We start from the raw sequence: 23,541 nt of genomic DNA, 5'->3' as shown, positions 1-23,541 counted from the left end.
TGTCTTTAGATAGACTTTTATGCACCAATTTACAGTGTAAATACCTTTTATTTGGCCTATGCATGGAAGAAAAATGCAGATGACAATTCAAAATATATCAAAGACTTAATGGAAAGTATATTGTCATTGGGCATTTTTAAGTGGGTATATTGAAATCCTGGAGTTTTTATAGTGGGTACACTTCCTATACCTGTGTATCACGTAGACTACACCATTGATCTGAATATGCATGTCATTTTCCTGGTAAAAAAAATGCCAGATTGGGTCTTCTGTGTGTAATAACAACAGAGTACACATTGGAATTTCCCCTTGCAGGATTAATACAGTATACATGAATATTATTTAATAGATAAATAAATAACCAATGCAATAGCGCCCTCCATATTTCCCCCCAGCAGATGGCGGTGTTGCCATTAAACCCTCCCACTCTGCCTGTTTTTGGTGGAGTTAATACCTGATGTTCTTAAGATAGAACAGAGTATGTACAGTCCAGCTCGTTTCAGTCAGGCTTCACCGATACAGCATAATGGAGCCTTATCAAAACCAAAGAGGCACAAAACAACATCCGGACGCAGGGAGCGGTATCAAGTTCCCAGACAACACACCAGGAGCATCTGGAAGTGAGCCCACACCTGAGAATCCCGACAGAGATGCACCTGACGGCAGCGGCAACCCGCCAGCGACAGACAGGCAGCCACAGTAGTGAGTACCAGCTAGCTGTTAGAGTTATGTTACTGAAGAGGTCGCTGATAATAAAATAAACGAGACTCCATGTTTTGACACAGACACTTTATAATGATACTCTGAAGACCGTCAAAGCTAGCCAAACTAACATTCACTCTGTTCGTCGTAATATTTCATTAAAAACAGTAGGCTATTTGTGGGTCTATTTACTGCTGCTGCTAACTTTCACTTTCGTTTCACGAGATTAGGGAGAAAGAAAACGGTGCCTTCACTGTTTCCCGGAAATCCTAGTCACTTGTGTCAGCCAGGACTTCAAGCGTGATTGAAATGACCATTTAGTGTTCAAGTGTTTTGGTTTTAACCATATACTGGACAACACAAAATGCCCAACAACAGCGTGTACTCTTTATCCAAACAGCCACGTTTGTTTGTGCTGTGTGCTTTGTGTTGTACGAATAAAAAGAAAAACACACGTGAGTAATTCTAATTATGGCTCAAAAAAACAACAGGCTTTCATCAAAAATAAAAAAATAAACATTACTTATTTCTTTAATGCAATAACAATATTGTATTATTTTGTGTCACACCAGTTGTGGTGATAAAGGACTGCTGTTTGAGTAAATTAATTTCAGAGTCCATTCTCACTGGAAGGCAGCATTGTACCAAGAGTGTTATTACTTTGTTCATATACTGTATATGTGGTATAGTTAGTTGTTAAACAAATTGTCACAAACAATATGTCACATTTTGACAATAAGAAAGAAGTTAAGTACAAAATCCATACATCCAAACGTGCTAGGGCGGAAACCACAGGTGAGAAATATGTATCTGTATTTTGGATTTTGTATGCCTACAGCTGGTGGTTGGGGTGTGGTTTTTATACAACCATGACACGTTTCTACCACTCCCTCATATGTACTTAGTATTTCTTCAGTGTAATTTGTATATTATCTTGAAACAAATAATCAATGAATAGCTTCCATTCAAATAATATTAAGCAAACTGCATCATATTTAACACACATATTGAGATTATTATTACTGATTAATGTAAGCAGCATTTTAATGTTGTAGCTGGATGAGTTCATTTTAACAGCTTTATATTTGTTGGGTAGTTTATTTAATCTAAATTTTTTTGTTAAATCTTAATTTTCAAAAAAACTCATAACTATCTTACTACTTGAGTCTTTTCATATCACGCCGCTTTCTACGTCTACGTAGACAGAGAGAAATATTTAATTCAGTTAAATTTTATTTATAGTATCAAATCATAACAAGAGTTATATCAAGACACTACAGCTAGAGTAGGTCTAGACCACACTCTGTAGTTTGCAAGGCAATCAGTGGGACAGTGGCGAGGAAAAACTCCCGTTTAGGGAGAAACGTCGGCGAGGCCCAGGGTCTTGGTAGGTGGAGACTGACGGGCCGGTTGGGTGTGTGATGAACAATTATAGTCACAATGTAGATAATAGAACAATGGCTAGAAATAGTTGTAGTAGTTCATGGCGTAGCGGGGCACTACAGGGCGTTACAGGGCGTAGCAAAGCCCTGTTGTACCTTTTACGCCACTAAAGTAATCTGACAGTTTTAATTATTCTACAAATTAAGATTTTTTTACCCAAAACAAACATAGCTTTTTCTGCATTGAGTACTTTCACTTTTGACACTTTAGGTACATTTTCTTAAAAGATACTTACATACTTTTACTTTTTACATTTTCAATGCAGTTATTTTTTTTTTTTTACCTGTAATAGAGTATTTTTACATTGTGGTATTACTACTTTTACGTAACCCTTGTGTTGTCTTCCCGTCAAAAATTGAGAATCAAGCCTTTTGTTGATGCTTTTTATCAATGGTTTTAACACTTTCTTCAATGTTTGTCACTTTTTTTGTACATTTAACGTTACGTAACACTAACTTATTAAATTTAGTTTTACAGTTATTTTTCGAATTTATGGTCAATAAACCTCATTTATAGGAAATTATACCTAATGTTTGAGTTAGAGCAGCAGAAATTAGAAATTATTTAGGCTAAAATCAAAGGAAAGTATGTTTATGGATAATCACAGACTGGAACATGTAAACTTTTTAAAACTATTTTAAAACCACTTCAATGATTTTTTCAAATGCTATAAAATTGAATAAGACGCCCCATTTGTACTTGCCAAAGAGCGTTGTGTGGACTCAATCATGTTATTTTGGGTAATTTCAGTTGGGTATTTAAAAGGACATTGATGGAGGAAAACAAAAAAAACAAAAAACAATTTGAACCGAGGACAACATGGGGGTTAGGTAAAGTAAAGGATCTGAATACTTCTTCCACCGCTCGTGCCTCAACTTTTGGCAGTTTTTAATACTCAGAGACACCTGTGAATTAAAAAGTGCTGACAAGCTCCTCTGTCTCTGTCCTTGTCTCAGCTCAGGTGGATTCACCGTGATCCCGCCGAATGAGTCCCGGCGAAACAACATCAGAATGAGTAAGCTGCCACTATCAACTCTCCTACCTATATTATATCAAGAGCCTACTAAATGTTGACATTTCTTCCCCAAGTAATGACACTATGTGTCTCTGTAGTTGCTCAGAAAGAAGAGGAGGCTCTTCAGAGATGGAGAGAGGAAAACAAACCTCCCCCTGTGCACGTGAAAGAGAGGCTGGGTAAACCACATACAAACCCAAACCCAATGCAAATCCTCAACTATTTGTATAACTTTATCAGTATTGGTGATAGCTTGGTGGCAGGTGGCTTTTTTTCCAATCAGGGCCCAACAGGAGTCCGTCACAGACTGATGGCAGCATTAATGTGATGGACGAAATTGCAAAATTGAAAATTTAGAAAAAGCAATAAGACAGATTCCACAGCTCACTGGAAATAAATAAATAAAAAGAATGACTACGTCTAAGATTTCGGGCGAGCTGCCCACTGTATGTGAAGTGTAACTGTTTCATAAATGTCTTAAAAATATGTTTCAACAATTCCCAGTGGCTTAGGCCTAATGGTGGGGGGGGGGGGCAACTTAGGCCCAATGGGCCACCAGGCTTGCAAAACACTAGGGGAACCCTATTTATTCTTACATTGTTATGCTTAAAGGGTAAATACTGTTTTTCCTGTGTTTGTGACTGATGGGAACAATATTCTTTGACTTTGGTCCAGTTCTAAGCGAGATCGCTGCAGTCGGCAGCAGAGAAACAAGCTACAATCTAAGTTAACAGGACAATTGTCCAGCTTGTATTTACCTTCACAAACGTGTTTGTTTTGCCGCTGATAGGCTCCAGCTGTTATTGTAAGTGTCTGAAAACATTATGGAAAGGCTTTCGAAGGGTCAACCTTTTTTGTTAAGTAAGAAAAATGCTTTTTTTCAAGACAGATCATAACATCGCGTCCGGTGGTGCGTAGGTGTTAGCCCGCTGTATACAACATAGACACACACGCAGACAGCTCAACATGTGTACAGATAACACGACACATGGCTTAAGAAAGACAACATGGCATCATGACTTAAATAAACATTTAAGCAAAGTCATGATGCCCTGTTGTTTTTTATAAACATGAAAACATCTGCCAAATTGTGTTGGCTCTTTACATATATATATATATATATATAAAAAGTATTGTTTTGTTTTTTTTGTTTAACAAAATAAAATAAAAAAAGAGTCTGGTGGGTTTAGTGCTAGTAATTTGCAGAGCTGTTTCTGGTTAAACAGAAAGGGCTCAAAGAGGCTCTAAAGGTCTATCTCTGTAGGGATCCTTCCCATCCTGTTGTAAGACACTTAGAATATTAATCGGAGTCTGTCAGTGGCAAAACAGAACTTTCTGTGGACCAAATTGATGATGCACATTTGCCCCTTACGGATAAATTGCTGCCGGTTACAGTATTCACGCTCAATACTGGAGCAATGTCAAAGATTGTTGTTCCCATCAGTCACAAAAACATAGGAAAATAGGGTCCAGGTTGGGAAAAAACGTAGTTACCTTTTAAGCACAGGCTTACTTGCTGATATAGTGTAAAATGCTGTTTGCTCTGTACAGGTGGTAATGCAACATTGGCTGCAGCCAGGGACAGGCAGCTTGCAGAATTACGTAGTGCCAAACTGCAGAAGAAGGTATGTAATAGCCCATTTACTGAGGCAACCAAGACATCATGCTCATCCATTCAATTCATATGCACGTCCGAGGGTGAACATAAAATATTATTTTTTAAGTCACTCATGTTTGGTCTGTGAATATTAGAAGCACAGGATGTACTGAGACACGATGTTTCAGAGCGTTATCTTGTGCTTTTCCTTTCTGCGATGGCGGAATCACAAAGAAATCATTTTTATGTGACGTGTTATTACCAGCTGAAAAAGGAAGAGTTTGACAGGAGGAAAAGACAAGAAGAAGAGGAGGAGTTACAGAAGATGAAAGATGAACAGAGGGAGAAGGTGAGACCAAGATTAAAATAAATATTTGGCCTTTTAGCAAGAGCTTTTTTTTCTCCAATTTAGCATAACAAAATCTGACTTAAATTTATTTCAATTACAAAACAAATCGTTACAATATGAGGAAAAGCAACCATTAAACACATTTTAAATATAAAACACTTTTCGGTGAGCTATTTCTAAACAATAATCCGTTTGGTTTTCAGTCAAAACAGGATTTCTTTGTATTTTTGACAAACCACAGAGTTCCCTGTCAGAAATGCCCTGTACTCAGCCACGGGTCGGGGGAGTACGTAGTAAAAGCAACAGCAGTGGCAATAGTTGGTGTTTTTCCAGTAGAGTTTCACCACTTACTCCGAATATAGCATAGGCTGCATTGCATTATGGTCTGTGAGTTCAATAGAAAGTGTCATATCCCTTTTTATATGTAATTGTTGAAGGTTGCAAACGGACTCCAGAAAATGCATCTGCCAATCAAAACAATGCGGGGGTGCAGAAATGCAAACAACATGCTTGAGCAAGAGTCTAAATTCAGTTTGACTCAACAAGCTTGTCATACTGGCGAGGACAATGAGTGTCTTTCACATCAACAGTATTGTCTCACATTGCCAGACCTTCCTCCAAAGCACCGCGAAGGAGGGTCTGGCTAGTCCACACAGCATTCAGCGCTAAGCACCGGACGGAGCCATTGGGGCGCTGCAAAATAGCATCAGGAAGGAACTTGTTTTGGTGGAACATGTGTAAGTTGGAAAGTTGTTTTTAGTCGTGCAACAGAAAACTCCAATTGGTCAGATAGTCTAGCTAGCTGTCTGGATTTACCCTGCAGAGATCTGTGGACCAGGTAACCATAGTCCCCAGAAATCCACCAGAGTTTAAAATGCCAACACAAAGAAAGCCGACATCTGGACACCTTAACAATCCCGGAAAAGAAACAGCGTTGATATAGACTATCAGTGTAATAAGCGTTCTAAGGAAGGCTGGAGGAATACAAAGCAACAAAGGGAGGATAGCAACTAACGATTGTTTCATTGTTGATTAATCCGTCAATCACTTTCTCAATCAATGGTTGGTTGGTCTACAAAAACGGGACTCAAGTCCGTTCGGTGTGTTCCGTGCCGTCGTCTGTTGGCCTTCATTTTAGCGGGCAGTCAGACTCAATGACCAATCTGATTGGTGGAATTCTAATCCTAAACTAGCGAATCAGTGCACTTATGTTAGCGGGATGAATAGCTCTCAAAATCACACAAAAATGGCTGTCCGTAGAATGCTAATGGCACCTGATGGCTTATTAGCATCACAATGGCTCCATGGGAGGTACGCTTTGGAGGCTGGCTTTACCCCGTACGTATTACGTCTCGCACACCCGCAGATCGTACGCTCAAGTCGCCGTCGCTCCGGTGGGTTCAGAGGCAATATTTGGACCATCTTGGGGAGGCAGTCCGACTGCCTTATCTGCCTAAAGTCGTCCGTCGGGTTGGTGTGTCAAGGCCTTTAAATGGGAGTATGTTCTAGTTTTTACGCTCCTCTGTGACAGCATACTAAATATGTTTTGAGTTGTTGACAAAAAAAGACATTTGAGGACATTTGATCTTCTCTGGCTTTTGGGAAACACTGTTCATCATTTTTAACAATTCTCTGACAATCTTTGACCAATCAACTAACTGATTAATCAAGAAAAAAAAAGATTGTTAGTTGCAGCACTAGTCTAGTGTCACCCTTCCACTGCATGGCATTACTTTTTTTTGTTTTCCTCAGTGAGAGACAATATCATTCCTCGCCTCTAGATGTCAGCAGAGACAAGCCTCCACCTGAGCTTTAGCAGGTTTGTGTGTGTGTGTGTGTGTGTGTGTGTGTGTGTGTGTGTGTTTCTGTGTGTCAGTCTTTCCTCACACACCCAGGATTAAAGAAATGGCGACCAGCTGATTGATGAACAGTCTCATAAGTTTCCAGCTCCTCACTGTGTTCTCAGACATGTTCTACTCCACGTCTGGCCCTGCTTATGGTCTAATAGTGCTAAATGGACCGCTACGTGGACAGGGGCATAGCACAAAATGTTGGGGGGCGGGCAAAGGTCCATAAGTTAAGTCATTTTTTTTAACTAGTTTTTTGTTGTAGTAAACAATTGTCTTTTGAATTAACGAAAATAAAAATGAGCTAAACCAAACCAAAGCCCTAATCTGTTAGGCCAAGGACGTCCAGCTGAACAGTAGAGTACGGGGTAAAAATGAGCAGGTACATGATATCAGCAAACAATTTGACAACATTAAAAAAAGAATAGTAATGTGCATTAAAAAGCGTGCTCATTAAGATACCAGCAGACCAGCTAATTCAGCAAAAATAAGTGCATAAAAAGTCACCAGAATGTAGTATTTCAACCTTATAATTAAATACAAAATGGGAAAAACAGGGATAAACAGGGGAAAACTGCAAAAAAGGTCCAATAAAGGAACCCCTCCTACCCTTCCACTAGGCTGGCAACGGGCCCCTCCCCGCATCCACAGCTATTCCTTCTTTTTGGGCCCTCCTGTAATCCGTCCGCCTCCGCAGTCTGACACCCCTGTATGTGGACGGCTCATTAAGGCTGTGGACCACAGGGAAGTCAGGAATATATTGGGAATCCAGGAAATTAACAGATGCATGTAAAACAACCTCTACACGTGATCAAACAAGACGGATTAAAAAAATCAAAAAAACTCTGGGTTATGATTCCATCCTAAACTGCTCTGGTTTGGGAACGTTTTGGAAGCAGGGGCAGATGAGTGTCGGGTGGAAAATTATTAAGTGCTCAAACCAAAACAAGCTACAGCTAAAACCTGCTCCTGGACTCAGCCAGCCTCTCTGATTTACAGTAAACACGTTCTGTAACAGGCTGCTCACGTCAGCTGGGCCAGAATATTATCTCTAAAATGAGAACATAATTCAGAGACAAAGACATTTGATTCTATCCAGCAAAAACACTGAAATTACAGGGGAGTGAAAGGGATTTCCATATCTTCAAAGGATAATGGGATCGCAATTATCATATTAGAAAACATCACAGACAGCATAAAATAGAAGATGATTTCTAATCTTGTAAATAATTAAATTATTTTACATAAATATGGGAAAAATACCACATCTTTTGACGTGTGTCTGAAGGACTTTGATTCTACTTCTTTTTTTTAATGTTTGGTTGAATTTATTTGTGTTGGCCTTTTAAACTCCGGTGGATTTCTGAGGACTATGGTTACCTGATCCTCAGATCTCTGCAGGGTAAATCCTGAGATCTGTCCTATCGGAGTTTCTGTTGCACGACTAAAACAACTTTTGACAATCCCACGTTCCACCAAAACAAGTTCTTTCCCGAGACTATTTTGCAGCGGCACTGTGGCTTTTCTCTGGTGCAAAGCACCGCCCAAGACGATTGTGATTGGTTTAACGAAATGTCCTTAAACAGGAACCCATTTTCCTTCCATCCCCGAATGCTATGTGGACGAGCCAGACCCTTTTCCAATGTGCTTTGGTCTGGCAAAGCGAGACTACTGTAGTGGTAACTGCATCTTGGAAACTACTTGGATCTGGTTGCGTGTTGTGCTGACGGCTGACTGTGATGCTTTGCAGGCCGAGCGCCTGCAGAAGAAGAGGCAACAGGAGGAGCAGAGGAGGAGGGAGCAGTTAAGTCAGGATCACACCAGGTCAGCCCTGGATCAGGTTAACCTGGGTCTCATTACTGTCATTGTGCGGTTATTGTGTTGTTTTCTGTGCCCTGTTGTGTTCTTAGTCACAGATGCAGCATCAAATGACACAATCTGCAGAACTTTAACAAAGTACACGCCCAATTTTTTATCCTCTGCTGACCTAAAATAATCACTTGAGTATTTTTCAAGCTGCATTCTGTTGGCAGAAAAAGGATAAACTGCATATCAGTTGTCAGCGGAAGCATGAAGACCTGCGCCGTGAGCTTCACTTCTGATTGCCCTCATTTACCTATTGAAACTTTAGTAGCCATTTTTTTTATTAACGAAAAAAAAGGAGGATTTCTTAAGAGTACACTGTCCTCAATCATTAAAGGGGCTGTGCACATCCATAAAGTTGGGTGACTTGCAAGAGACAGCATGAACTGCCATGCTAGCGGCTAGAGCCCGACAGATATATCGGTGGGCCAATACTATCGGCCGATATTAGGAATTTCCCGAACTATAGGTATCAGCATTTAACATTATTATTATTATTATTATTTTAAGTAGTCAGTCATCCGAATCATTTACAATGACAAATAAATTATTCCGATAAATTAATATTTAAAAGATAAAATAAAAACGAGCGGTCAACCGGTAAACGTTATGAGTGTTGGAGTTGCCTAGTCTGTCCACCAGAGGGCGCTCTACAACGTCCATCTTGGCAGCACTCCGATTAATTTTGTAATGTGTTTTTTTCAAAGGACTTTAAGTTTCATATCAGAACTTTATCAGAACTTTAATATATTTCGATGTTCTTCTGTTCTGATGTGACAAAACAAATTGTATTAATTTATTGGGTACTTAAATAACTATAAATAACTAATGTTAGGGAAATCTGGTTTTGTTATGTGTTTCTCTATTTCTTTTTTTTAAATATACATCGCCAATGTATTGGCATATCGGATTTTTAAAAAACCAAATATTTATATCGGTATCGGCCTTAAAAATCCTTTATCGGTCAGGCTTCACTAGCGGCTCTGTGAGATGGCAGGGCCTTTTAGCTAAATGCAAATGTCAGCGGACTAACATGCTCATGAGGACAATGCTAATATGCAGGTATGATGTTCCCCACTTAAGACTTAGTGAATCATGGCAATAATCCTTCCAATAAGTATTGAGATAAGTATTAATTATTGAATGATGCATTGACCACACCATCAACAAGACAAACAACTCAGGATCCCACATAGAAGACAGGAAGAGAGAGAAAGAGAAAGAAAACGGGTTGGGAGGGAGATATGAAGACTACAAGTGTGGAACACAAGGATTGGTATTTATGGTAATGCAGGAAGTGACAAGGGCTGGCTCACTTCCCTTACATAGCATCCGTGCCTTGCATCTCAAGTTTGATTTATGTTTCTGCGTTAAATCAACGCCCACGCCTCTGGCTACGTATGTAGGTATGTGGAGATAACAACCCTACGCCGTAGCCTGAGGTGCACCTCTCAAAAAAATGTAGACCAAACCAAGGTCAAAAAGCACAGGGGACACTTTGTTTCACTCACTATGACTCTAGAGTCGCTACTACTGGTAAAGATAATCGCCATCAATCTCTCACTCGCTCTACCACACACTCCGCGTGCACACACAAACACACACACACACACGGTCCTGCTATTCTCGACGCTCTATTATTTGACGCATACACCAACGCACAAGTATAGACTTTAGGCCACTTACGTAGGCAACGGTGAAAGCTTCTGCGTGGAGCCTCCGCTGAACCATAAATCGTGCTTTAGTTCTTCCCATCGAGGAAGCACGGGAGAGACGGAGGAAATCATGTGAGGAGAGAGGATCCATGTTCCGGGAAGGCTGCTCTCGTGTATCCTTGCCCAAATCTCTTCAGGGATCCCTCCTCCATCATGGGGGCATGAATAATAGCTTCAAGAAGGCCTTTAAGAAAAGGGGGCCAGAACAACTTCCAGTTCAACTGAGGAGCAAGGAGATGTCAAATAAGGGAAGTGAGATTCTGCCTGGGTCGAGGTGTGGTCCTGCTTCTGAAATTCTGCTAGGTAGCTTCAAAACATGCCACATGTGAACCTGCCGGTGGCACCGGAGGAACCATCAATGTATATATATTACAGCACTTAATCTGTAATAGCTGGGTGATGTCACTTTTGTTCTTTTGTTAACTTTGATGACGCCTCTTTAGAGGACGAACGATTAGTCGTCCCACAATTAATGAATCAATTTTGACACAATCTTAAGCGGCATTTAAAGTGGTCAGGGGTTTTGGATAATATTTTGAAAATGTATATATAATAATGACTTACAATCTCTTCCGTCTGCACAGTGTTTTTCTGCGACATTGTATCAGACCACTTGATGTTGTGGGAATATGGTATGGAACATGGAAATTGGGAATTGGCCTGTCAAGTAGCATCTCTGGCTTCCTTACAAGAGAAACAAAAACAGGAGACAGGAGACCAATGTGTGAACCTGAAGAAACAATGAAGAGATTTAGAACCGGGGGCCGAGGAGACAGAGTGTGAGGCGGTTTCAGGGAGGGACAAACAAACTTGGTCAACCTTGTGGGAGACCAGTACTGCCAGCATCCCAGGCCTGGGGAGTGTCTGTGGGAGTAAATGAATACTCCTTCATCCCTTGTTATTATTAGTGTGTGTTTCTGTGTTTGTCTTTTTCAGTAACCGCAACACAGACATTGTAATGTGTGTATTTTATCGCAGGAGGACTGAGAAGTTTTTGCAGAGATTTGAGAGTACGGACCCACGTCCGCTGGCATCCAGCAGTGCCACACTCACGTCATCTAGGGTAAGCCAGCAGCCACAAAGTGAGAGCGTGTGCAGTCGTATGTGCTTTCACATGTTTTGTTTTCATGCAGGGTAAGGGCAAGTCGAAATTTGTTTAAATGTTGTGGCTATTAAAAAAAAAAAAAAAAAAAACATCCCGAAACATGTGTAATGTTTTGAATCTGCATTGAGTTTTGAACAAAACAGCAGAGTCATTAATTAATTACTAATAACATTTACATAAATAAAGACATTTGCAGGCAGAAAAGGCACAAATTGTTGCAAAGAAATTCACCAGAATTCAGGAAGTCTCAGGTGCTCCAAATTTCCAGACAACAAAATTAATAATAATAAGAAATTATAATTTGTCCCCCCAATAATGAAACAAATGCTTTCACCAGATGGGTAGAGATCTTGGAATCTTATCTGTTGGAACTTACGCACCAATTTTCTCCCACGCAAATTCTGTATTTAGCAGGAGCCGCTGTGTTGCCTTTTTAACCAACTAACATGTTCAAACACACTGTCTGTGCGCATGAGTACTTCCGCCGACCAGTTTGTTTGTGGTTGTTACCATGGTGAATCGTAGTATCATGGCTCCATTCATGCTGCCTTTTAATTGTGGTCGAGCAAGCGCTTAACTCTGAGTCCCCCTAATCGGAGTTGATTGAACCAACTCCAATCAGCTGTTCTGGAACCAAAAGCTCAGACTTTCCCATCTCAGGAACCATGGTTGCTGTCCGTTTGTTATGAACGTTGTTGGTAATACCGCACTGCATTGTGGGATACTTATGCCGGAGTCGTGTCCAGTGGTTGCATACTGTAATATTTCAACAGAAATAGTTTGCAATTTATGAACTATTAGTTTCATACTAAGATTTCAGACCAACTAAAAAATCTCACATACCATTTTAGCCTACTAAATAGCATCTTAGTATGGAATTTTAGACTGAACTTGTGTGTGTATGTGTGTGCATGTCACTTTAGTAGATGTACACATGCTTGCTCTGTGGGTCCCAGGGTTCAGTGTTGAGTCTCATATCTGTGGCTGTGGGGGTCGGAGACTGAAGCCGTGCGGTAGTTCACACCAATAGATCTGCCTTTGTGAGCTGTTTTCTGAATAAATACTCGTGGGTACGGAGATTTCATCGTCCAGGGCAGTGCGGGTATCAAGCGGTATCCCCAGTAGGCTGGGTGGGGTGAGGAGCCAGATCCCCCTGCAATTATCTCCTGGTCAGATCCGGGGCACACAGCAGTACAGCAGGCTCACGGTTGAGTAAGGGGAAGCATAAGTACTCGGAGGAATAGGCCACTGATCTTCCTCTCTCTTGCCTCTTGAAGTTGTCTATCTCCTTCTTTCCCTCCCTTTTTTGTTTTCTCTGTTTCCTTTTTCTCAGCCTCTCTTCCTCTCTGTCTGTTAGTTTTTTCTGGGAGGGAGTGAATGGAAGGCAGAGTTCAAGGGACTTCCCAGAGTTCACACTGAGCAGAGACGGAGACACAACATGACATGACTTTGAGGAGTCTGCAGAAGACAGAAGAGGGTGGAATAACCTGCTCTAGTAAAAGTACCTGGAGAAAACCCAAACTTTTCAACAGCCAATTACATGCTTTTGTTAGTCAGGGGCAACCGCTTGCCCTCATTGTGCATAACTTTCCTCTTAATCAACACTTGTTTTTGGGAGGGGGGCGATTGCTGATTTTAAAATCAATAGCCGCTGTAAATCTGAAATGTGAAGGGATCACGGTTATTCTTAGCTGAGAAAAACATACATTAATTGGAGAGTGTTGACAGCTTCTGTCAGACAAGTCAGACATGGTGCTAACAGTGTCTGCGCTCCTCCACCCAGCCTCGTCTCTGTCAGTGATGTTCCGGAGAAGAAGAGGAGAGTGTGCAGGAAACGGCCCGAGGACACACTGTATTCCGCTATTAGCGGATTAAGTGGTGACGGAAAGCACTGTTAAAAGTGCACACGCAGCTCCCTCGCATGGAGGAAATGTTTTCTTTCTGGGCGTTTGTGCATTTTCTTCTCTCTCACTCTCTCTTTTTCTCACCAAGACCTGATGCAAATCTTTCGCCAGGCGAGTTGGTGGTAAGAGAGAGAGAGAGAGAGAGAGAGCGAGAGAGAGAGAGAGAGAGAGAGAGAGAGACCTTGGCTCAAACTATGGTGTCGAAAGAAGCAGATAGTCAGTTACAGTAATAAAGAAGTGTTTTTATTGTCTCACATACACACACGGGCGCACACACTCACAAAACCAGGGTTACAGACAGCAACAAAGACACCGATTCCAGCCTTCCCATCTCACTTTGTTTCAACTCGCTTTGTCTCCTCTCATTGAGTCTTCTCCTCTCCCCTCCTTTTCATTTCATTGCCAACATTATTTCCTTTCCCGTCTTGTCTCATCTTGCCTTTTTTGTCTCCGCTCATCCTACCTCCTTTCCTTTACCTTGGTCTCCTTTACTTTTCTCTACTTTCCTTTCCTTTTCACTCATTTCCTCCTCTCCTCTCCAGCCTCTCCCAGGCTGCAGCTCTCTCAGATAGACGTCACAGATTAGGAGAAGAAAGCTTGCGGCTGCAGAGCAGCAAAAGTCAAACTTCTTGATGTGGTTTCTACTGGGACCCTGGGATTTGTTCTTCTTTCTACAATGGCTCCATAAGACAGATTGATCTCCCCACTATATCCTCTATTTGTGTGTGTGTGTGTGTGTGTGTGTGTGTGTGTGTGTGGTGTGTACACATGTGTGGGAGATTTTATGCTAAGCTTTGATGGGAGCACAGGTGGGCTGTCTGCTGCTTCCTCCTCTCAGGCCATCCTAAATAACCACATCCCTGACCCAAATGGCTTGCCTGGGACAGGAAAACAGGGAATGAAAATAAGGGAGATGTGTGGGAACAATTTATACGTATATGTATGTAAAATAAAATAGACTTCAATCAAATCTTAATCTATTAAATCGTCTTTGACTGACAGCATGTTAAAAAAATACTACAGAGCGAAAGGAACATGGGAACTTTTTCTCTTTCTGGATTGCACAAGAACGGCTGCCGAGGAGGTATTTATCTTCCTTAAAACGCAACGAAATGTACCCGATAGAGTCATCAACAATCTTATGATAAGGCAACTGTTAACTGAGGTCATGCTGTGAATGTGAAATATCTACTTTAGCCACATGATGTTAGCGGTACTTTGTTAGCATAATTTTGCTAGCCTTAAATTGGATTCTTTTGAGCATGAGATACTTTATTGTGCTCACCAGAAAAACTGCTACAATAAACTTCAGACTATACAGAACTGGTTATTACACAAGACAAACATTGAACTTCTGTCTTTCGTTTCGTCACTTTTGTCATTATGTTTTTTTATTTTTTGCACATCTCTGCTCATAGTTGCTATTTTGCTCACACCCTTAAAGCAGTAATGCTCCCTATAGATCCCTGCAGGCATGTATGCTTTCCTCAGCTTTGGCTTTTAATTTTCATTGGGTGAATAAGTAACTAGTCTACAGCCACTCTAGCTTCCCTGTGAGACTGCACTTGGTGCTTTGAGCTAAACACAAACATATCAGAAGGCTAAAATGCTCAAAATGACAATGCTAATATTTTTAGGTTTAGCATGTATAATATTCACCATCTCATCCCAGTTTAATTTGGTTATACGCACTAAACACACAGTACCGTCGAGGTTCAAGTATTGGGCAAATAAAAACATCTAACCTGCTGATGGCGTTTGCCGAAAAGTCAGAGGATCACCAAAGTCATTATGATTCATCCTTTGGGGAACATGAATATCTCCACAAATTTCAATGAGAATCCATCTAATAGTTGTTGAGATTTTCAGTCTGGACCACAGTGGTCTGTTAGGCTGCAGGCGTAAAGCACTTTGGATTACCCCGTTGCTGAAATGTGCTATACAAATAAAGCTGCCTTGCCTTATCATTTAGGTAGGATTACATGAGTATTTTTCTGTATTTTCATCTGTTCTGCTACTGGAGCTAAAACTCTCGTGTGGACGAAGATTGATTTAGTCTCAAAACGCCGCTTAAAAATGAAAACACAGTAGTGTAGCTGTAGCCACGGTATACCCAAAACAGTCATTGGGAACCAAGTAACAATTCATTGTCTGCGCCAGTCACATGTACAGATCAAGACCCAGCTGTCCAAGAGCACCTATACACGCCCGATCTACTTTACTCTAGGCTACACTTTCCTTTAAAAGCGGTCGCTCTGAGAGCTTCTTTATCAGGAGTGCGGTGTTACTGTAGTCCCTGATAATAAACTTTACAGTCAACACTGATTAGATACTATTTATGTCTGTCACAGTTCCCAAGAACATTCCCTTGTATGTTATCTTTTCCTTCATTCTGAATTTTTTTTTTTTTTTTTTTTTTTTTGTCAGAGTGAAGCTGTGGAGAGTAAACAGGAGTCAACAAGTGGGAGAGACGTACAGCTGGAACACAGGAGGTATTTACAAAGTGTAAATATATATAGTTTTATCAAGTGGATGTGAGGCATCAGATGGAGGACTCTTCAGACCGGAATACAAACTACAGAAGCAAAAATGGACTCAACAAGATTATTCGTTTGTTTTGTTCATCCTTTTGGAATAAAATGATGTTAAGCGTGCATTCACTGACCTCACTATATTTTAGTGGGTATAAGTTGTCAAACACATCGCGCTCACTGCCATTAGGAGCCTGCCAGCGTGTGAAGTTATAAAGTACAGGATTAAGTTAAGTTTTATGTGAACCAGGTTTTTCTTTTATATTTTGACAGGGTGAACTCGGCCTTCCTCGACAAACTCGAAGGTCGAGGCAGCGAGAAAGAGACAAAGGAGGAAGCCGTTTGGGAGGTAGAGCGTCCCTTCATGTCCACAAATGAAGACACCCCTAGAAACCAACTCCCCGTGGTTCACCTGAACCCAGACCCAGAACAGGGCTACTATGACTGGACAGACGAAGCCGGTGAGCCGAGAGTCTGTCTACTGTTTCTCACGTTTTTTTTTAAAGTCTGGCTCAACGCTGGTTAACCAAACCTAAATCAGAAATGTGACAAGAGTTGCCTACTTCATCCTTTCTTAGAAGGACCGTGATTGTGTGTTTAGTCTGCATTAAATCAAAGGCTTTACGTGCTGCAAATATGTAGGAGGACTTTATGCGTGGTACATAGTCATACTGTAGCTGCTGGCACTCAAATCCTGCTGATACTTGTACCTTGTGGGAAATCTGTGCTTGTGTGTTTGTGTGTGTGTATGTGTGTGTGTAAGAAAGTATTTTCCTTCTTCTGGGCACGAACCTTTACTTATTTTGGATTAAGCAATATATCAAACACATTTTGTGCGTGTGTGTTTGTGTGTGTGTGCGTGTGTGCAGACAGGACACAGTTAGATCATGGCATGAAAGCCTGACATAAAAACACACTTTGTCAATAATCTTCTGTCAATTAGAGAAAAAAAATCTCTGGGGAGCTCTGAAACCAGCTAGACTGACAGATCCTCTTGGCCTGCAGCCAAACGAGAGCAGTCCCGACCTTCTTTAATTTGCCTGGATATTGAAATGCTAAGTTTGGTTCCTGGCTGGTTGCCATACACACCTGAATACCTGCCACTCACAACAAAAGAAAGAACACAAACACAAACGTTCACGTTCATTAGACACACACACACACACACACACACACACACACACACACACACACACACACACACACACACACACACACAGTGCTGTCTAACAGTTCTAACAATTAAAATATTTAATAGCAAATAATCACTTTTGCTTTGTGCATATAGGCAGATAGCCTACTGTAGTGTTCTATTTCACATGTAACATTCCCACTTGGAGCAAATAATGTCTCGGCACGGTATCTCTGTGCATTTAAAATGCCATCAATAAAATGCACCTTTGTTGGTTGTCCACAACTTACGCCAGCCCAAACCATAACACCACCGCCACCATGGGCCACTTGATCCACAGCGTTGACAGCAGCAAACTGCTCACCCACACGCCACCATACATGCTGTCTGCCGTGTACAGTGAAAACCGGGATTTATCACCTTTATTTAACACCTCTCCAAAGATGACACAGATTCTTACACAGATTCAGTAAGATTTGTGAATAATATGAGAGAAATAAGCCTTTTGTGTACATTGAAAAAGCCTTAGATCTTTGAGATTAGCTCATGAAAAATGGGGGCAAAAACCAAAGTGTTGTGTTTATAATTCTGTTCACTGTATATTATGCTAAAGAAACAGACAAGTAAAGGTCAGCCTGGGTTAGCTGATATTGGGTGACCACTTGTCTCGCTGTGCCAGACCTTCCTTCAGGAGGGTCAGGCTATTCCACACAGCATTCAGGGATGGGAGAAAAATATGTTCTGTTTTTTTGGCATTTCTTTTAACCAATCACAATCATTTTGGGCAGTGCTAAGCGCCGTACAGAGCCACGGTGCCGCTACAAAATAGCCTCGGTAAGGAACCTGTTTTGGGGGAACGTGTACATTCAAAAGTAGTTTTAGTGGTGCTACGAAAAATCTGATTGGACCGATAGGCCGGCTAGCTGTCTAGATTTACCCAGCAGAGATCTGAGGACCAGGTAACCATAGTCCTCAGAAATCCACTGGAGGTTAGAACGCCAACACAGAGAAAGTGGAAGGTAACAGACATCCGGGGGAAAAGAAGAACATACTGTACATCGGAATTTTCCGTCAGCATTGGAGCAATCCCGGAAGGGGAATGTCATCGATATAGACCATTTCAGGCTTGGCCTCACATATCATGTGTGCAAAAAACAGATTGTACTTACTCACCCACAAAAAGAAAAGAATAAAATTTGTCTTTCTGTTGTGCATGAGAAGGACACTCTGCCCTTCACTGTATGTGATGACTATCAAGGAACCGTCTTTCAATAGCGGCCTTGTGGGAACAATAATAAAAAAATAAAGGATTTTATTTATTTTTTCCTGTGTGCTTTCCAGGGCCGGAGCCTGACGTTGACTGGGCCTTGATGAGACTGATGAGCAGCTATCCAGACTTCAGCAAAGTCTTCCTAGAGGACATCCTCGACCAGTGCAACAGCGATTATGATCAGGCCTACACACTGCTCGACTGCACACTGAATTAAGTTTGATTTATCTTTAATGAGGTCTGCCTTTACCTAAATAATGCGTTTGACATTTAAGGAGTTGGGCCAGGTGAAAATGTATAACCAGTGTTCATGATGATACAGAACATAAGTAATTTATATCTGGTGTTTGAGAAATGCAAATGCTGACTCCACAGCTGCATTAAATATATACCTACAGAGTGGTATGTGCTTTGTGTAATCTGTTTTAGATTATGCTATAAATCATGGGTGTCATGCATCTGTTTGCTTGCACTCGTGAGTCATTTTCACCCTGACACGGAGCTGAATTGATGTTTGTTTCCACCAGTTTACTTGAAGGTCATCGCCATGACTCACAATCTTCAGATCATATTTGGGGCTCTTAATTAAATCAGTGTGTGTAGACGGAAGAAATCTCTACCCAAATACAAGATGCTTTTTTGTTTGTCTCATAATCAAACTTGCATGCGATGTATCTATAGCAGGATTCTTCAGGATACAACAAAAAACATCTCTGCAGAAAGGTTTCAGTTCAATATGATGCACCATAGCGTTCGAAGACTAATAAGACACCATGTCAAAGCTGTCTCTGTCATCAGTGTGTTATATCAAAAGGGGGGGGGGTTCCCAGGTGGGCAATGGGTACAGAGCGTATGTTGGAGCTGTAAATGCCAGCCTCAGAACTTCACCGAGCCGGACAGCAAAGATGGTTATCACCTGGCCGAGGCAACAAAGAACAAAGGGTTGGGGCTTTTCAACATGGGGGGGGGGGGGGGGGGGGGGGGGGGGACGGACGGACGGAAAATCCCCTTCTTCTCCGGCATGAAGTCATGCAGCGAGCTTCTTACTGCTGATGTCATCCAGCAAATGGCTTTTCTCTGGAGATCAACAAGAAACTCAATTCTTAAAACATGCAATCTGGACCTTAAAAGTACAGAATTGGGCCAACTTCTTTTCTTTATCAAGGGCCTATAGAAAACATCTGAATCAGAACCAGGTTTACGTCTTTACATTCTCACACATGAAACGTAATAATAAAAAGCAAGTACTGCAAAGTTATGCCCAGTTCAGACCAAAGATTAGCAATGAGACACATGCAAACTTAATACTACTACCGGTCTGCCGCGCTCTGAAACCTGCCAGTTCACACCAGCGCAATAGGTGTAATATCTCCTTTACACTACACTTAACTTTCGACATCAAGGCTTTTTGGTAGCTGGACATATCATTTGTTGTTGTCTAAACATAAAAGTGAATAACTTTCCTGATAGTGAGCTGCTTGCTACAGTTGCATTTCTACCGATGAATTGGTGAAAACCCGTTTTATTTCTCTGATTCACCGCTTTTGTCCTAGGCCCTCCCCCGCTTCAGTCACTCTAGCTCCCTCGACTGTACATGCTCGCAGGAGCAAGTTCAGCCTCCGTTAACGGTTTGTAATTGAGAAAATGAAGTATCATCAATTATGAATTGTCATTTTATTTTAACTGACCTTACACGCTGACTTCTCTATTGGCTGTTGACAGAGGCGACGTCCCTGAACATTCTAAAACCAGCTCCTGGAGACTGGACCAGTTGAGTTGCAGAGACGCCATCAGCTGGTTATAGAGTGCTTTTCTTGTACAACCACTCAAACCTCTTTACACACCATTGGCACCGCTCACTCTATTCACACAAACAATCATACTTCTAGTGACCAAAGCTGCCAATTAAGGTGTCACCTTCTCTTCAGGTAAACATTCACACACTCCTAGTGGGAATAGTTCAGTACACACAGAGATGGCACGGCATCAGGGGGCAATTTGGGGTTCAGTTCAAAACATAACTGGCAATAACAGATATGCATTCATACAGAACTTGTTGGCTTGTCACATAAATACAACTGGTTTGCTACTAAATGAATACTAACCATAGTATTTAGCTTCTGCCATGCTGTATTATGGGCTTGTAGCTAAAAAACAAAGCTTTTCACTATAAAATAACATCATTATTGGTCACCTTAGTGTAAAAACATGTTGACGTACTATTTGGTTTAATTGTATTTTAATACTAATGCATTATAACAATAGGGTATTGTGGTCTATAAAAGGCCTACTGTATTAATATTTGGTTTTATATTGATATAGCTAGCCATTTAACTGAATAACTGCAATATATTTTCTTTGGAATATGGAAAACATCCCTCGTAAGTTTTATTTGGTAATATTTAATTTATTTATATTGTTGTATGTGTTATTAAGTTGATGTATTGTATAGCACATCCAACCTTCTGCTCCATTTTTATACTTCTGACAGGGGGACAACTCATAAGTAGCCAATTCAGCAAGACACCTCCTAAATTTGCTCATAAATGCAACACCTTCCCCTGGCCCCGTTGGGACCAGTGCCCAACAGCAACCTGGCCCGGAGACCCCAAGGTGTTGTGTCTAGTTTCACAACAAATAACACACACCTAGATTAACATGTATAAAATAATGTGACGCATCTGTGTCATTCTAGCAGACAGGGAAGGAGCCAGGAAAGAGGGACAGATGAAAATGTGTGTAACTCCTGTCCAAACATCTCTCCATAGACGTTCAATTCTACAGTTCATTCACCGAAAAGTTCCCCATAGGTAAATCAAACGAACAGTAATTCAACTGGAGTAAATATCTCACTGAAGGGCCCACCAACAATAACAAGACATGTCAGGTACCTACTTGGATCTTGAGGTAATTTGATAAACATTGCAAAGGAATACTTCACCTCTGGTTGTGCACGCTTTTTCCACTTATTTTCCACTGCCAAATCATTTCTATTGCTTAAAGGATACTACCAGAACCATAATTCTAAATAAATTTACTGCAGCATTACTCACTTGTAAGGCCAGCCAGATCTCCTCACTTCATCCAGAAAAAACTGAAGTGCAGTCCTCGCTGTGTTGTCCAGCATTGAGGTACATGATCTAGACGGTGGAAAACAGAAATGAGTTGTACTAATAGTTATGGGATGATTGTCGTAAAACGGACACCCTACCAAAAATGGTGGATTATACCAATAATACATTACAGTAGGAAACGTACCTTCCTCGAATAGCCATCAGTGCCACCGAATATCAACATGTAAAATCTGGTACAAAAAAGGACATGGTTTAATTCATAAGAAAGAAGCAGAGGAAAATTATCCACAAAAGTAATTCCAATGATAACTATTTTAAGTTGTGCTACGTTCAAATATAATAAACAACTAATGATATGATTGGTGTCTATGTGCTGCAGAAACAGTTGGGCTTGAACACTGTATTTTCACCAAACACAGCCCATACTCGTCATTCTTGACAAGATGCCCTCTATATCAACTTATATGCATAGAGGCCTGGAGTCTGGTCCATTGCACATGCTGGCCCTCTGCTTCAAGACACACCTTGACAATCTGGTATCCATCTAGATTTGATGACTCTTACTTCATTATCCAGAGAATCATCAGTCATGGTCGAAGGCTCCTAACTGACATGTTGTACTCCTGCATCCTCCTGTATGTGGTTCTTCTTGAGACTCCCAAGAATCTCTGCTATACATGTGGCAGGTAAGCCTAGATGAAGAAGACTTTGGAGGTGGTCCTCTGTGACCTGTAGTCTAAAACGTCCATTGGGACCTCTACTCCTCACCACAGTTCTTGAGGGGGAGGTTTATTCCACAGGACTAAACAAAATTAAGGAAATAGTAGCCAACCAGTTGTATTTGTCATGTGACAAGCCAACTAGTTATATATGAATGTTACACTATTGCCAGATATGTTTCTCATACCATGGTAACAGTAAAACCTCATTTGTAACTGGTTGGATCGTGCCAACAACCACTATAACGTTATTGTGGTTGTTGCTAAACTTCGTGCAGATCAAAGCATAAGTTTGCCAAAAATGAATCTCCAAAAGAACAGCTTGTTTCTTCTATCATGCCTCTCCCGGACTTAGAGCACAATGAAAGGCGCTTACACATGGCTTCTTAGATTTCTCATTTGGATCATGTGAATGGACCAACCAGTATATCAGATCAGCATTGACATAATTCAAATCCCACCATGGACTCTGTTTAAATGAAAGGCCAGCGAAAATCAAACCCTTTTTCTGGTTCATAGTGTTTCTCTCATCGACAACTCATACTCTAGCTAGCTAGCTAGCTACAAGTTCAGCTCCTGAAGCTCTCTACTAAGCAAATATTGTCCGTCCCTTGGTGAAACCAAGTCAAGAATGGTTGCATTAATGCAAGGACTTTTACAGCTATTTTTTGGAATTTATGGTAAATAAACCTCATTCATAGGAAATTATACCTAATGTTTGAGTTAGAAAAGGAGAAATTAGGAATTATTTACACTGAAATTAAAGGAATGGAGGTTGATAGATAATCACAGACTGAAATATGTCAACTTTTACCCAATATTGTTTCAAAACCTCTTCAATTTCTTTTCAATTGCTATAAAATTGAATAAGACACCCCAAAATAAATGAAAGTAGAGATTTGTACTTGCCAAAGAGCGTTGTGTGGAATCAATCATGTTACTTTGGGTAATTATAATTGGGCAGTTAAAAAGAACATTGATATGGGGAAACAGGTCAGGACCACATTGGGGTTAACAAGAGGGAATCTGCACTAATATTCAGGGAATTTCGCATATAGATTAGTGGTTGTCATTTGTGCAAGCCTATAGGAAATGGAGAGGGACGTCCCCAGTCAAAATAGCTGCACGCCCAGAAGCTCGCGGTATAATTTGAACACTGGGGAGCGAGAGATCTTGGCAGGGTGGCAGGGGAAGACGGTAAATGGGAACCCCCGTATGTAAACTCACTGCTATGCCCTGAACTGCTACAACTGCTATTTCTAGTCAAAGCATTTC

At 41.0% G+C, this 23,541-nt stretch overlaps 1 protein-coding gene across 1 annotated transcript; it reads left to right on the top strand.

Moving 5' to 3' along the window:
* Nucleotides 1–468: 468 nt before the first annotated feature.
* epsti1 (epithelial stromal interaction 1) lies at nucleotides 469–19,175 on the top strand. Its single transcript, XM_034885897.1, has 10 exons — nucleotides 469–702; nucleotides 3,102–3,160; nucleotides 3,259–3,339; nucleotides 4,712–4,785; nucleotides 5,023–5,106; nucleotides 8,704–8,777; nucleotides 11,510–11,594; nucleotides 15,968–16,032; nucleotides 16,345–16,532; nucleotides 18,545–19,175. The coding sequence occupies exons 1-10, from the start codon at nucleotides 527–529 to the stop codon at nucleotides 18,688–18,690; spliced, it is 1,032 nt and encodes a 343-aa protein (XP_034741788.1). The 5' UTR covers nucleotides 469–526; the 3' UTR covers nucleotides 18,691–19,175.
* The last annotated feature ends 4,366 nt before the right edge of the window (nucleotides 19,176–23,541 follow it).

Source organism: Etheostoma cragini, chromosome 11 (assembly GCF_013103735.1).
Source record: "Etheostoma cragini isolate CJK2018 chromosome 11, CSU_Ecrag_1.0, whole genome shotgun sequence".
Lineage (NCBI taxonomy): Eukaryota > Metazoa > Chordata > Actinopteri > Perciformes > Percidae > Etheostoma > Etheostoma cragini.
Note: the sequence above shows the minus strand (reverse complement) of the source record. Positions and strands in the feature narration are given on the sequence as shown.